Source organism: Capra hircus, chromosome 7 (assembly GCF_001704415.2).
Source record: "Capra hircus breed San Clemente chromosome 7, ASM170441v1, whole genome shotgun sequence".
Classification (NCBI taxonomy): domain Eukaryota; kingdom Metazoa; phylum Chordata; class Mammalia; order Artiodactyla; family Bovidae; genus Capra; species Capra hircus.
In genome coordinates, this window is record NC_030814.1 from 969404 (window position 1) to 983520 (window position 14117).

Consider the following 14117-nt stretch of genomic DNA (forward strand, 5'->3'; position numbering starts at 1 on the left):
GCAGAAGAGTTGAGAGCATAGTAGATGAATCTTCCTTTTCTTAGAGTCCCAGATTTAACAACTGTCAATTCTGTGCATACCATGTGGTGTATTAATTATATAATCTTTTACGTCTGAGGTCTTTATTGTATGTATGTGATTGGTTAGACTGTTACACAAAGGACAAACACTAATGAGTTGTATTCTTCCCTTGACTAATGAGTCACTGACAGAAGGTACCTCATATATGAGGACACTGGGGTAGCTGCAAGCTAAGCAGTCTGCACAGTAACAGATGCAGCCTGCGGCGCTGGAGACGGAGTTTAGAGTTAGTTGCTTCCTGCACTTGCACATGTATCCACTGCCCCAGACAAGCGTCTGGGGAGGAGACGTCACAGAGGCAGGGAGACGGGCCGAGGGAGAAATGTGATGAATGAGAAAGACTTATTTCCAGAAGGAATGGTGAAATCACTAACTATAGCACAGGGATCAGGGAGACCAGTACAGAAAAACTGATAGTGGAATTGTCCACCTGGAAATCATAGTCAGCCTTGGAAAGATTGTCTCAGGGTGGGGATAACAGAAACTAGATTGCAGATGTTTTGTGAACTAAAATACATTTAAAGGTAGATATCATTTAATATACAAATCATGTCTGAAGTAGAAGGTAAAAACAAGCTATTTACTTGCCCACTTCAGATAAATATGCGAGATAAATTTTCAGAGTCTATTTAAATTATTGAAAATCATCTCTGGAATGTGGTAGAGAAGACGGGCCTTGTTGCAGACCATAGTGGGTGCTGGAATGGCCAAGAGATTGTATCAAGAGTGGAGGTGGGAGCAGGTCTTCGAAATAGTTGATGTCAGTATGATTTTTTTTAACCTTTTATTTCAAATTAATAGACGTTATTTTTAAAAATCAATTTCAAGGTCTTTTGATCTAGCCTTTAAGCTCAATTTTATTCACCTAAAATTTTGTTTCCATTTCAGTCCACAAACTCAGGCAGTACTCTGCATTTTGGGGTACCATAGAGAATAAAAGGATATTTAAATCTTAAAGTTCTATTTAGCTTATTAAAAAAGCCTCATTTTTACCCTAATGTCACAGTTTGCTGATTCAGGAAAAAATGATGGCTATTCCTTGACAATGATCTAAATGTGGAAAAATCCAGTTTAGCATTCCGTTTGAATCTCTACATTTAATTGTTGCGATTTCCCAGCAGTCAACCAAGCGAGTTTTTGTATTTGATGGCAGATCACTCAAAAGGATGTGGCCTCGTTTTCATTTTCTCTTCCACTTTTCAGGTGGTCTGGGTGTTGCTGACTCTAGTCCCTGGACTCTCTAATTGGTAGAAAGAGGTAAGAGGCTGGATGAGGAACTCAGACAGCAGGAGGAAATCAAAGTGGAAACAGGCGCCCTTGCTCACCCTCGCGGAGGGCGGCCTGGTCCCTTCCGTGCTGCGACCTTGAAGGCAGACTCGTGCAGCAGGCTGCAGGCGGCTTAGGTCCGCCCACCCCTGTGGTTGTGCTGTGGCCACGGGTCAGGCACATGCTTTGCCCCTCTGCTCCTCAGATGATAGTTGATTTGTGACCTTTCTGTATCTAATGGCTCATAAGGTGCCCCAGCTGCGTCACAGTTATTTTTCGGCCTTTATAGTTTCTTTGTATTCTGTTGCTGAAGGACATGTTTGCCCAGCTGCAAGCTCTCCAGTGAAGGGTATCCAGGTTACTAAAGACCGTGAGAGAAGCCACTTTTTGTCTCTTTCTATACAATTCACAAGTCACCATCACTGCATGTAGCTGTCTTCAGTTCAGTTCAGTCGCTCAGTCGTGTCCGACTCTTTGCGACCCCATGAATCGCAGCACGCCAGGCCTCCCTGTCCATCACCAACTCCCGAAGTTCACTCAGACTCACGTCCATCGAGTCCGTGATGCCATCCAGCCATCTCATCCTCGGTCATCCCCTTCTCCTCCTGCCCCCAATCTCTCCCAGAATCAGAGTCTTTTCCAATGAGTCAATTCTTCTCATGAGGTGGCCAAAGTACTGGAGTTTCAGCTTTAGCCTCATTCCTTCCAAGGAAATCCCAGGGCTGATCTCCTTCAGAGTGGACTGGCTGGATCTCCTTGCAGTCCCAGGGGCTCTCAGGAGTCTCTTGGGGAGGCATAAAAGGTACAAATCTCCCATGTAGTTTTTAATAAATGGTTCAAAAATCCTTTTTATCAAATAGTATATTAGACGTTGAGTGTTTTAGCTTGACTAATCGAAAAAGCAAGAGAGTTCCAGAAAAACATCTATTTCTGCTTTATTGACTATGTCAAAGCCTTTGACTGTGTGAATCACAATAAACTGTGGAAAATTCTGAAAGAGATGGGAATACCAGACCACCTGACCTGCCTCTTGACAAACTTATATGCAGGTCAGGAAGCAACAGTTAGAGCTGGACATGGAACAACAGACTGGTTCCAAATAGCAAAAGGAGTACGTCAAGGCTGTATATTGTCACCCTGCTTATTTAACCTCTATGCAGAGTACATCATGAGAAACGCTGGGCTGGAAGGAACACAAGCTGGAATCAAGATTGCTGGGAGAAATATCAATAACCTCAGATATGCAGATGACACCACCCTTATGGCAGAAAGTGAAGAGGAACTAAAAAGCCTCTTGATGAAAGTGAAAGTGGAGAGTGAAAAAGTTGGCTTAAAGCTCAACATTCAGAAAATGAAGATCATGGCATCTGGTCCCATCACTTCATAGGAAATAGATGGGGAAAGAGTGGAAACAGTGTCAGACTTTATTTTTTGGGGCTCCAAAATCACTGCAGATGGTGACTGCAGCCATGAAATTAAAAGATGCTTACTTCTTGGAAGAAAAGTTATGACCAACCTAGATAGCATATTCAAAAGCAGAGACATTACTTTGCTGACAAACGTTCGTCTAGTCAAGGCTATGGTTTTTCCAGTGGTCATGTATGGATGTGAGAGTTGGACTGTGAAGAAGGCTGAGCGCTGAAGAATTGATGCTTGTGAACTGTGGTGTTGGAGAAGACTCTTGAGAGTCCCTTGGACTGCAAGGAGATGCAACCAGTCCATTCTGAAGGAGATCAGCCCTGGGATTTCTTTGGAAGGAACGATGCTAAAGCTGAAGCTCCAGTACTTTGGCCACCTCATGCGAAGAGTTGACTCATTGGAAAAGACTCTGATGCTGGGAGTGATTGGGGGCAGGAGGAGAAGAGGACGATAGAGGATGAGATGGCTGGATGGCATCACGGACTCGATGGACGTGAGTGTGATGAACTCCGGGAGTTGGTGATGGACAGGGAGGCCTGGCGTGCTACGATTCATGGGGTTGTAAAGAGTCAGACGTGACTGAGTGACTGAACTGAACTGAATGATTAATATGTGTGACTGATTATAGTAATACAATGCAAAAAATCCTGTTGCACATATAATAATAGTAGCAACAATTCCTGCTACTATTGACTTCAGGTTTTAGAAGATACTAAGAATTTGAGGAATATTCTTAGGAAAATTTTGTGAAAGCTAATGACATTTTTGTATTCACTTTTTTGAGTTTTTGTGGGGTCAGGAGCAGAAGTCATTTTGAGTCTTGTTTTCTTTGTCTCTTCACCTGCCTGAGGCTGTGGTTCCACCATCTCTATGGCAGACGTTTCTGAAGACATTCCTCTTCTCTTTTTGGAGATTTGAGATCATTTGGTTGCTGTTTCCTTTTTTTAGCTGACAGCAAGAGTAATAATAAAATAGACAGTCTTATCTCTCTCATATATCACAGTACTATTCAGATTTTGGCTCATAAACTAGTGTTGGTTAAGGACTTTTACTATCAAGGTATGTGCTCCCAAGAGTAAGTGTCTTTTACAGCAATTTGGTGTTTTCTGCCCATCCAGTCTGGGGAGATCTCATCAACAGGGTTTTATGGAACGTGCATGCTGAGTAGATAGTGCGAATACCCACCATGTAAGGACTCTTTACCCACAGATGTGGCGACTCTTTGGACAATAGGTTCAGTGATCAAGGGAGAATTTCTAAAATAGTCTCTAACTTTTGCAGTTTCAAAAATTATGACTGATCCTAGTCGGTCCTGTGAAATATATCAGGAAACAGCTAAAAGCTCTAGGTTAATATGCCATTGGAAGGACTAATGCTGAAGCTCCAAAACTTTGGCCGCCTGATGCCAAGAGCCGACTCATTGGAAAAGACCCTGATGGTGGGAAAGATTGAGGGCCAAAGGAGAAAAGGGCAGCAGAGGATGAGACGGTTAGCTAGTATTATTGACTCAATGGACATGAGTTGGAACAAACTCAGAGACAGTAGAGGACAGGGGAGCCTGGTGTGCTAAGTCCACGGGGCACAGAGTCAGATACAAGTTGGTGACTAGACGGCACTATGCCCAACACAAGCATATTAAGATCCATTTGTCTTCAATTCACTTCCTCATAAATTATTTTTTTTCTAAGTGCCTTTTAAGGTGGAAATATTCAATAAGATGTTAACTGTTTTATAAAATAACTTCCTGAATATATCAATCCTACTTGGAAATAACTTACATTTTATATTAAAGTTAGGCCAACTCTGGCAACCCACTCTAGTATTCTTGCCTGGAGAATCCCGTGGACAGGGGAGCCTAGTGGGCTGCTGTCCATGGGGTCACACAGAATCAGGCATGACTGATGCGACTTAGTAGCAGCAGCAGCAACTCTGAATGACATCCCTGTAATGTCACTGTACAGTTGCTGACTTAAAAATACGTCTGCTCTATGTTCTAATGGACATGGATTATGAGAAGCAGTAAGAGATAATGCTCTATGTTCTGATGGACGTGGATTATTAGAAGCAGTGAGAGATAATAATATTTTATGTTTATGATACATATTTCTTGCTGTGTATTTTCCCATTGCCCCTCCTGGTCGGCCTTCCACCCTTCTCCACTTTGCCCTGCACCTTCTGGCATCCAGTTTGGTTTAGCAGATGGAGGCGCAGGTAGGTGACTGGAGTGCAGTGCTGGGGGCTCCCGCGTGGCAGGCGGGCTCAGGTCAGCTGCATCTCTCCATCAAAGGCTGAAGATGCTCCTTGAGCACCGTCCTCCTACAGCTGTCCATTCGGGGCCCTTCTGCCCCTCCATCCTGAGCATAGTAACGGTTCTCTCTCTTCTTGCCAGCCCCTGAGAATGGCACATCTTGGATTTTTCTAAACCTTTTTACGTGAATGTCTCTGCTCACACATTTGGAAAATCGCTTTATTCAGTTACCCCATTTAAGGGTGCTGTCCACTTCCTGCTAGCACCTTGGCTAATGACCCAGTTTAAAAAATTAGCTATCTTAAAAAATGATATGCAAGATAATTTAATATAAGTCTATCCATTTCATTATTTCATTATGCGTCTGACTACTCCACTAAACACAAAATAGTGTGATCTAGTTTTGATCATACACTAATAAAATGTGCTCAGAAATATTTCACAAGGGTAATAAATGTGGATGTGAGAGTCAGCAGAGAAAGCATAATCTAAATGGGAAAAAAAAACCAGACATAAAAACACTTTACAAGTGATTTAAAAACAAAAAACAGAAAGCTTAGTAATCTAATGATTATCACAAGCACTTAGATAAAGCTTACTATATGCTAGGCTCTTTTCTAACCAATCTATGTATTTTGACTTGTTTATTTCTTCCAGAAACTCTATAAGGAGGTACTGTTCCCATTGTGCAAGTGAGAAGGCAGATATAATTCAGTAAATTAGTCTGGTTGTGTTCTCTTTACTATGCTGCGCTGCTCTTTTAACAGTTTTGCTGACTAAACTGCTAAAGTATAGCAAAGACTGAGCACTATATGAAACAATCAGTTTATAATGGTGACATAGTATAAATAACATGGACTTAAAAGCTGAGTTTGACTCCTAGGTCTGAATTTTAAATTTAAGTTCTTCCTTAATATAGTTTTACTCCTAAGCCTGATTTTCCTTCTTACCACCCTTTTCCCATTAAGTCATGAATTTGCATGAAATGTATTACTGGGTACTGTGAATGAATTTGTATTCTAATATAAAATTTAATATTTCTCTTTAGGTTTATGATCTGTGAACATGCCTAATAAATCACCTGTGATTGGTAAATCTGAAGTAGTATCTTCCTCTTATGGAAAATCAAAGTAAGTTTGAAAGAAAACTTCATACTATTAAAGTAGTAGACCCATATATATTGTAGAATTTAGAAAGTTACAGAAAATTGTGAAGAGTAAAATATAATTGCTCATAATTCAATGTTGTTGTTTAGTCCTTAAGTTATGTTCAACTGTTTTGTGACCCCATGGACTAGCCCATCAGGGTCCTCTGTCCATGGGATTACTGGAGGCAAGAATATCCAGGCGAGAATACTGGAGTGGGTTGCCATTTCCTTCTGCAGGGGATCTTCCTGACCTAGGAATCAAACTTGCATCAGCAGGCAGATTCTTTACCACTGAGCCACCAGAGAATCCCTCATAGTTAAATAACTACTATTCTATAAAGTAATAACTTTGTAATGATTTTTTATAAGATCATATATTTCAAAAAATTTAAGTTGCTGTACTAATCCATGAAATGCATAAGAGAAGTGTTCAATAACTACTGAATGATGAAGCATCTTAGTTATTTCTAAGCCCTTTGCTGTTTCAAAGTAAGCCACAGTAGAATATTTTTCTGCATTTCAAAGGATTTCTTTGGGATAGGTTTCTGAAGTGAAGTAAGTGACTAGACCAAAGTTTGTTAATTCAAAAATGGTTTGGGATTCTGAGAAATTTAAGAGCTTCTTTGGGTGTGCGGGTCCTCGTTGCCGCGCTCAGGCCTTCTCTGGTTGCAGCGGGCGTGGCCCTTGTTACTACAGTGTGTGTAGTTCTGGCGGGTGGGGCCCTCTTCACTGCAGTGCATGGCTTCTTTCAACCACGGGCTTTTCTCTCCCTGTGGAGCACAGGCCCTGGAGCACGTGGGCTTCAGTCACTGTGGCCTGCAGGGTCAGTCCTCCCAGCTCATGGGCTTAGCGCGCAGTCTCAGTAGCTGTGACCTGTGAGCTCAGACCTCCCAGCTATTGGGCTTAGAACTCAGGCTCAGTAGCTGTGGCCTGTGAGCTCAGATCTTCCAGCTCGCGGGCTTAGAGCGCAGGCTCAGTAGCTGTGCCCTGCGGGCGCAGTCCTTCCAGCTCGCGGGCTTAGAGTGTAGGCTCAGTAGCTGTGGCCTGCGGGCGCAGTCCTTCCAGCTCGCGGGCTTAGAGTGTAGGCTCAGTAGCTGTGGCCTGCGGGCTCAGTCCTTCCAGCTCGCGGGCTTAGAGTGTAGGCTCAGTAGCTGTGGCCTGCGGGCTCAGTCCTTCCAGCTCGTGGACTTAGAGCGCAGGCTCAGTAGCTGTGACCTGTGAGCTCAGACCTCCCAGCTATTGGGCTTAGAACTCAGGCTCAGTAGCTGTGGCCTGTGAGCTCGGTCCTTCCAGCTCGCGGGCTTAGAGTGCAGGCTCAGTAGCTGTGGCCTGCGGGCGCAGTCCTTCCAGCTCGTGGACTTAGAGTGCAGGCTCAGTAGCTGTGGCCTGCGGGCTCAGTCCTTCCAGCTCGCGGGCTTAGAGTGCAGGCTCAGTAGCTGTGGCCTGCGGGCGCGGTCCTTCTGGCTCGCGGGCTTAGAGCGCAGGCTCAGTAGCTGTGCCCTGCGGGCGCAGCCCTTCCAGCTCGTGGACTTAGAGCGCAGGCTCGGGAGCTGTGCCCTGCGGGCGCAGTCCTTCCAGCTCGCGAGCTTAGAGCGCAGGCTCAGTAGCTGTGGCCTGCGGGCTCAGTCCTTCCAGCTCGTGGGCTTAGAGCGTAGGCTCAGTAGCTGTGGCCTGCGGGCGCAGTCCTTCCAGCTCGTGGACTTAGAGCGCAGGCTCAGTAGCTGTGCCCTGTGGGCGCAGTCCTTCCAGCTCGCGGGCTTAGAGCGCAGGCTCAGTAGCTGTGCCCTGCGGGCACAGTCCTTCCAGCTCGCGGGCTTAGAGCGCAGGCTCAGTAGCTGTGGCCTGCAGGCTCAGTCCTTCCAGCTCGCGGGCTTAGAGCGCAGGCTCAGTAGCTGTGCCCTGCGGGCGCAGTCCTTCCAGCTCGCGGGCTTAGAGCACAGGCTCAGTAGCTGTGGCCTGCGGGCTCAGTCCTTCCAGCTCGTGGACTTAGAGTGCAGGCTCAGTAGCTGTGGCCTGCAGGCTCAGTCCTTCCAGCTCGCGGGCTTAGAGCGCAGGCTCAGTAGCTGTGCCCTGCGGGCGCAGTCCTTCCAGCTCGCGGGCTTAGAGCACAGGCTCAGTAGCTGTGGCCTGCGGGCTCAGTCCTTCCAGCTCGTGGACTTAGAGCTCAGGCTCAGTAGCTGTGGCCTGCAGGCTCAGTCCTTCCAGCTCGCGGGCTTAGAGCGCAGGCTCAGTAACTGTGGCCTGCAGGCTCGGTCCTCCTGGCTCACGGGCTTAGAGCGCAGGCTCAGTAACTGTGGCGTGCGGGCTCGGTCCTCCCGGCTCATGGCTTAGAGCACAGGCTCAGTAACTGTGGCCTGCGGGCTCAGTCCTCCCGGCTCGTGGGCTTAGAGCGCAGGCTCACTTGCTGTGGCCTGTGAGCTCCCTCCTTACGGCTCGCGGGCTTAGAGAGCAGGCTTACTTGCTGTGGCCTGCGGGCGCACTGGCTCTGCAGCTGTGGAGTCGTCCTGGACCGGGGATTGAACCTCCATCCCCTGCGCTGGCAGGAGGACTCCTGGCCCCTGTAGCACCAGGAAGTGTATAAGACCCTAGAGAGCACAGTAGAGTATGTGATAAAATTTACGTGTGGACGTATTTCTGTTTGTTTCAAATATTTTTCTTTAATCAAGAATGCGTGCATGAGTGCCAACTCGCCTCAGTCGTGTCCAACTCTGTGCAACACTGTAGACTGTAGCCCGCCGGGCGCCTCTGTCCATCGGATTCTCCAGGCAGGATACTGGAGTGGGTTACCATTTCCTTCTCCAGGGGATCTTCCCGACCCCCCCAGGGATGGAACCCAGGTCTCTTACATGTCCTGCGTTGGCAGGTGGGTTCTTTACCATGTGCACCATCTGGGAAGCCCTGATTAATTAATAAAGAATAGATAGCAGATAAACTGCTTTGACCACATGTCCTTCCAGGTATAATTGTGGCATATATTATTTCCATTCACTTTTTCACTTTAATAGATAAGAAGATACATAAATCATATTTTCCATTCCATTTCCTAAAGTACATACCGAGAGATGGAATTATTGACTATATCAAACAGAACATGTTAATTCTGTTTTTTTTTCTTTCTTTTTTTTTAAACAACAAAACCATTTTGTACTGCGGTAAAATTGAAGAAACGGGAAAACCACTAGACCATTCAGGTATGACCTAAATAAAATCCCTCATGATTATACAATGGAAGTGAAAGTGAAGTTGCTCAGTTTGTCCGACTCTTTGTGACCCAAAGGACTGTAGGCTACCAGGATTCTCCATCCATGGGATATTCCAGGCAAGAGTATTGGAGTGGGTTGCCATTTCCTTCTCCATATGATTACACAGTGGAAGTGACAAATAGATTCAAGGGATTAGATCTGATAGAGTACCTAAAGAACTATTGCCGGAAGTTCTTAACATTGTACAGGAGGCAGTGATCAAGTGATCTCTGTCTCTTCAGTCGCTAAGTCATGTCTGACTCCATGGACTGTAGCCTGCCAGGCTCCTCTGTCCATGGGATTCTCCAGGCAAGAACACTGTAGTGGGTTTCCATTTCCTTCTCCAGAGGATCTTCCCAACTCAGGAATAGAACCCGGGTCTCCTGCATTGCACGCAGATTCTTTACCACCTGAGCTGAGGGAAGCCCCATGATCAAGACAATCCTCAAGAAAAAGAAATGCAAAAAGGCAAAAATGATAGGTGAGGAGGCCTTACAAATAGCTGAGAAAAGAAGAGAAGCTAAAGGCAAAGGAGAGAAGGAAAGACATACCCATTTAAATACAGAGTTCCAAAGAATAGCAAGGAGAGATAAGAAAGCCTTCCTCAGCGATCAATGCAAAGAAATAGAGGAACACAACAGAATGGGAAAGACTAGAGATCTCTTCAAGAAAATTAGATATTAAGGGAACATTTCATGCAAAGATGGGCTCAATAAAGGACAGAAATGGTATGCACCTAACAGAAGCAGAAGATATTAAGAAGAGGTGGCAAGAATACACAGAAGAACTATACAGAAATGATCTTCACAACCCAGATAATAAGGATGCTGTGTTCACTCACCTAGAGCCAGACATCCTGGAATGTGAAGTCAAGTGGGTCTTAGGAAGCATCACTACAAACAAAGCTAGTGGAGGTGATGGAATTCCTGTTGAGCTGTTTCAAATCCTAAAAGATGATGCTGTGAAAGTGTTATACTCAATATGTCACAAAATTTGGAAAACTCAGCAGTGGCTACATGACTGGAAAAGGTCAGTTTTCATTCCAAACCCAAAGAAAGACAATGCCAAAGAATGCTCAAACTACCGCACAATTGCATCATCTCACACGCTAGCAAAGTAATGCTCAAAATTCTCCAAACCAGGCTTCAACAGTACATGAATTGTGAACTTCCAGATGTTCAAGCTGGATTTAGAAAAGGCAGAGGAACCAGAGATGAAAATGCCAACAACCACTGGATCATTGAAAAAGAAAAACATCTACTTCTGCCTTATTGACTATGCCAAAGCCATTGACTGTGTGGATCACAATAAACTGTGGAAAATTCTGAAAGAGATGGGAATACCAGACCACCTAACCTGCCTCTTGAGAAATCTGTATGCAGGTCAGGAAGCAACAGTTGGAACTGGACATGGAACAACAGACTGGTCCCAAATAGGAAAATGAGTACCTCAAGGCTGCATATTGTTACCCTGCTTATTTAACTCGTATGAAGAGTACATCATGCAAAATGCTGGACTGGATGAAGCACAAGTTGGAATCAAGATTGCTGGGAGAAATATCAATAACCTCAGATATGCAGATGACACCACCCTTATGGCAGAAAGTGAAGAGGAGCTAAAAATCCTCTTGATGAAAGTAAAAGTGGAGAGTGAAAAAGTTGGTTTAAAGCTCAACATTCAGAAAACGAAGATCATGGCATCCATTCCCATCACTTCATGGCAAATAGATGGGAAAATAATGAAAACAGTGTTATACTTTATTTTTTGGGGCTTCAAAATCACTGCAGATGGTGACTCAGCCATGAAATTAAGATGCTTTCTCCTTGGAAGAAAAGTTATGACCCACCTTGACAACATATTAAAAAGCAGAGATATTACTTTGCCAACAAAGGTCCATCTAGTCAAGGCTATGTTTTTCCCAGTAGTCATATGGATGTGAGAGTTGGACTATAAAGAAAGCTGAGAACTGAAGAATTGATGCTTTTGAACTGTGGTGTTGGAGAAGACTCTTGAGAGTTCCTTGGACTGCAAGGAAATCCAACCAGTCCATCCTAAAGGAAATCAGTCCTGGATATTCATTGGAAGGGCTGATGGTGAAGTTGAAGCTCCCATCCTTTGGCCACCTGATCTGAAGAGCAGACTCATTTGAAGACACCCTGATGCTGGGAAAGATTGAGGGCGGGAGGAGAAGGGGACAACAGAGGATGAGATGGTTGGGTAGCATCACTGACTCAATGGACATGAGTTTGAGTGAACTCTGGGAGTTTGTGATGGACAGGGAGGCCTGGCCTGCTGCAGTCCGTGGGGTCACAAAGAGTCGGACGTGACTGAGCTGAACCATCAGTTTACAATGTAGTGATAGTTTCAGGTGAACAGTAAAGGGACTCAGCCATGCATATACATGTATACATTCTCAAAATGCCTCATTAATCTAGGCTGGCACATAATGTGAGGATTCCATGTGCTATCCAATACGTTTCTGTTGGTTCCATTTTAAATATAGAGGTGTGTACATGACCTTCCCAAAGTGCTTAACTGCCGCATCCCCTTGGCAACCAAGAGCTTGTTCTCTAAGCCTGTGAGTCTGTTTCTGTTTTTTAAGTAAGTTCATTTGTATTATTAATTCTGTCTTTAGTGATCATTCATTTTTGTAACTTGGTTAAAAACTGTCTATACCACAAGATCAGGTGGATATTGTTATAAATTATTATTTTTTAATCTTACTGTTTTCTCTGTAAACATATATGGAAATGACTTTTGTTGATGATAAGTGATGGTCCAGTTCCTCATTTTTGTGTACACGCCAACTTGATCAGTGTCATGTATCAAAAAGAATGTCTTTCTTCACTATTTTTCTCGCACAACTATTACATAAATCGTGTCCACATATAGTGGGTATGTTTCTGGGCTCTCTTTTCTGTTTCCCTGGTCTATTTGTCCCTTATTGTTATCATTATTTTGGCCAAACTATGCAGCTTGTCTTAGTCCCTGGACAGGGATAGAACCTGGGAGCTTGCAGTGAAAGCACCAAGTCTGAACCACTGGACTCTTGGGGAATTGCCTGTCCATTTTTATATTAACACCAAGCTGCTTTAATCACTGTCATTTAGTGATACTATTTAATAGTCAATATGACACATTTTCCAAATTTCTTCTTCAGTAATAATCCTACATATTATTTCTACTTAAAATTTTTATTTTATCGAGGTGTAGTTCAAAATAATAATTGCTGGCATAGAATATAGTGATTTAAAGTTTTTGGAAACTGTACTACATTCAAAGTTATTATAATATTGGCTATATTCCCTGTGATGTACAATATATCTTTGTAGCTTATTTATTTTATTCATAGTAGTGTGTACCTCTTAATACCTTACCTCGACATTTCCCTACCTCCTTCCCTCTCCCCAGTGGTAATTGCTAGTTTATTCTCTCTGCCTGTGAGTCTCTTTCTGTTTTGTTACATTTATATATTTTGCTTTATTTTTTATACTCAAAATATAAATGGTAACATACAATATTTGTCTTTCTCTATCTGATTTACTTCAGTAAGCCTAATAACCTCCAGGTCCATGTTGCAAATAGGAAAGTTTCATTCATTTTTATGGCTGAGTATTATTCCATTTAATGTTTATATCACATTTTTTATCCACTCATCTGTTGATGAACACTTAGATTGCTTTCATATCTTGGTTGTTGTAAATGCTGCTGATGAACGTTGAGGTGCTTAATCTTTTCAAATTAGTGTTTCCATTTTCTTCAGATGTGTACCTAGAAGTGGACTTGCTGGATCGTATGGTAATTCTCTTTCAGTTTCTGAGGAACTTCCACATTGTTTTGCACCATGGCTGCACCAGTTTCATTCCCAGCAACATTGTGCAAGAATTCCCTTTCCCCACATCCTCATCAACATCGTGCAAGAATTCTCTTTTCTTCACATCCACATCAACATTGTGCAAGAATTTCCTTGTCTTCACATCCTCATCAACATTGTACAAGAATTCCCCTTTCTCCACATCCTCATCAGCGTTCATTATTTGTGGTCTTTCTGATGACAGACGTTCTGACAGGTCTGAGGTGACATTTCACTGCGGTTTTGATTTGCATTTCTCTGATGAGAGGTGTGAAGCATCTTTTCATGTGCCTGTTGGGCTGTATATCCTCTTTGGAATAATGTCTACTCAGGCCTGTTTTTTAATCAAGATATTTGTTTACTTTTGGTATTGAGTTATATGAGCTGTTTGTGAATTTTGATTATTAATCCTTTATCAGTCATGTCAGTTTCTCCTGTTCAGAAGATTATTTTTCACTTGGTTGGTGGTTTCCTTTCTTAAGTGAAGCTTTTACGTTTAATTAGGTTCCATTTGTTTATTTCTGCTTCTGTTTCCTTTGCCTTAGGAGAAATATCCAACAGACATTTGCAATAATTTACATTGAAGAGTTTTCTATGATTCCTTCTAGGAGGTTTTTTTTTTAATTTTTATTTATTTATTTGCTTACTTTTGTCTGTCCTGGGTCTTCTTCGCTGTGCACGGTCTCCTGCACTGCGCGGGCTTCTCATCGCAGCGGCTGCTCTTGTGCTGACCCCTCTTGCAGTTGCTCTAGATCACGGCCTTTAGAACCCGGGGCTTCAGTAGCTGAGGCACGTGGGCTTAACTGGCCCAAGTGAAAGTGAAGTCGTTCAGTCGTGTCTGACTCTTTGTGACCCCATGGA

At 43.7% G+C, this 14117-nt stretch overlaps 1 protein-coding gene across 1 annotated transcript in view; it reads left to right on the forward strand.

The window, feature by feature from the left end:
* The window catches only part of TMEM232 (transmembrane protein 232), a 258845-nt gene continuing 246015 nt past the window's right edge, over positions 1288 to 14117 (forward strand). The window contains exons 1-2 of the mRNA XM_013965812.2: positions 1288 to 1338; positions 6063 to 6144. Coding sequence (XP_013821266.2) covers positions 6080 to 6144 — 65 coding nt within the window. The 5' untranslated portion in view covers positions 1288 to 1338; positions 6063 to 6079. The remainder of the gene's footprint in view (positions 1339 to 6062; positions 6145 to 14117) is intronic.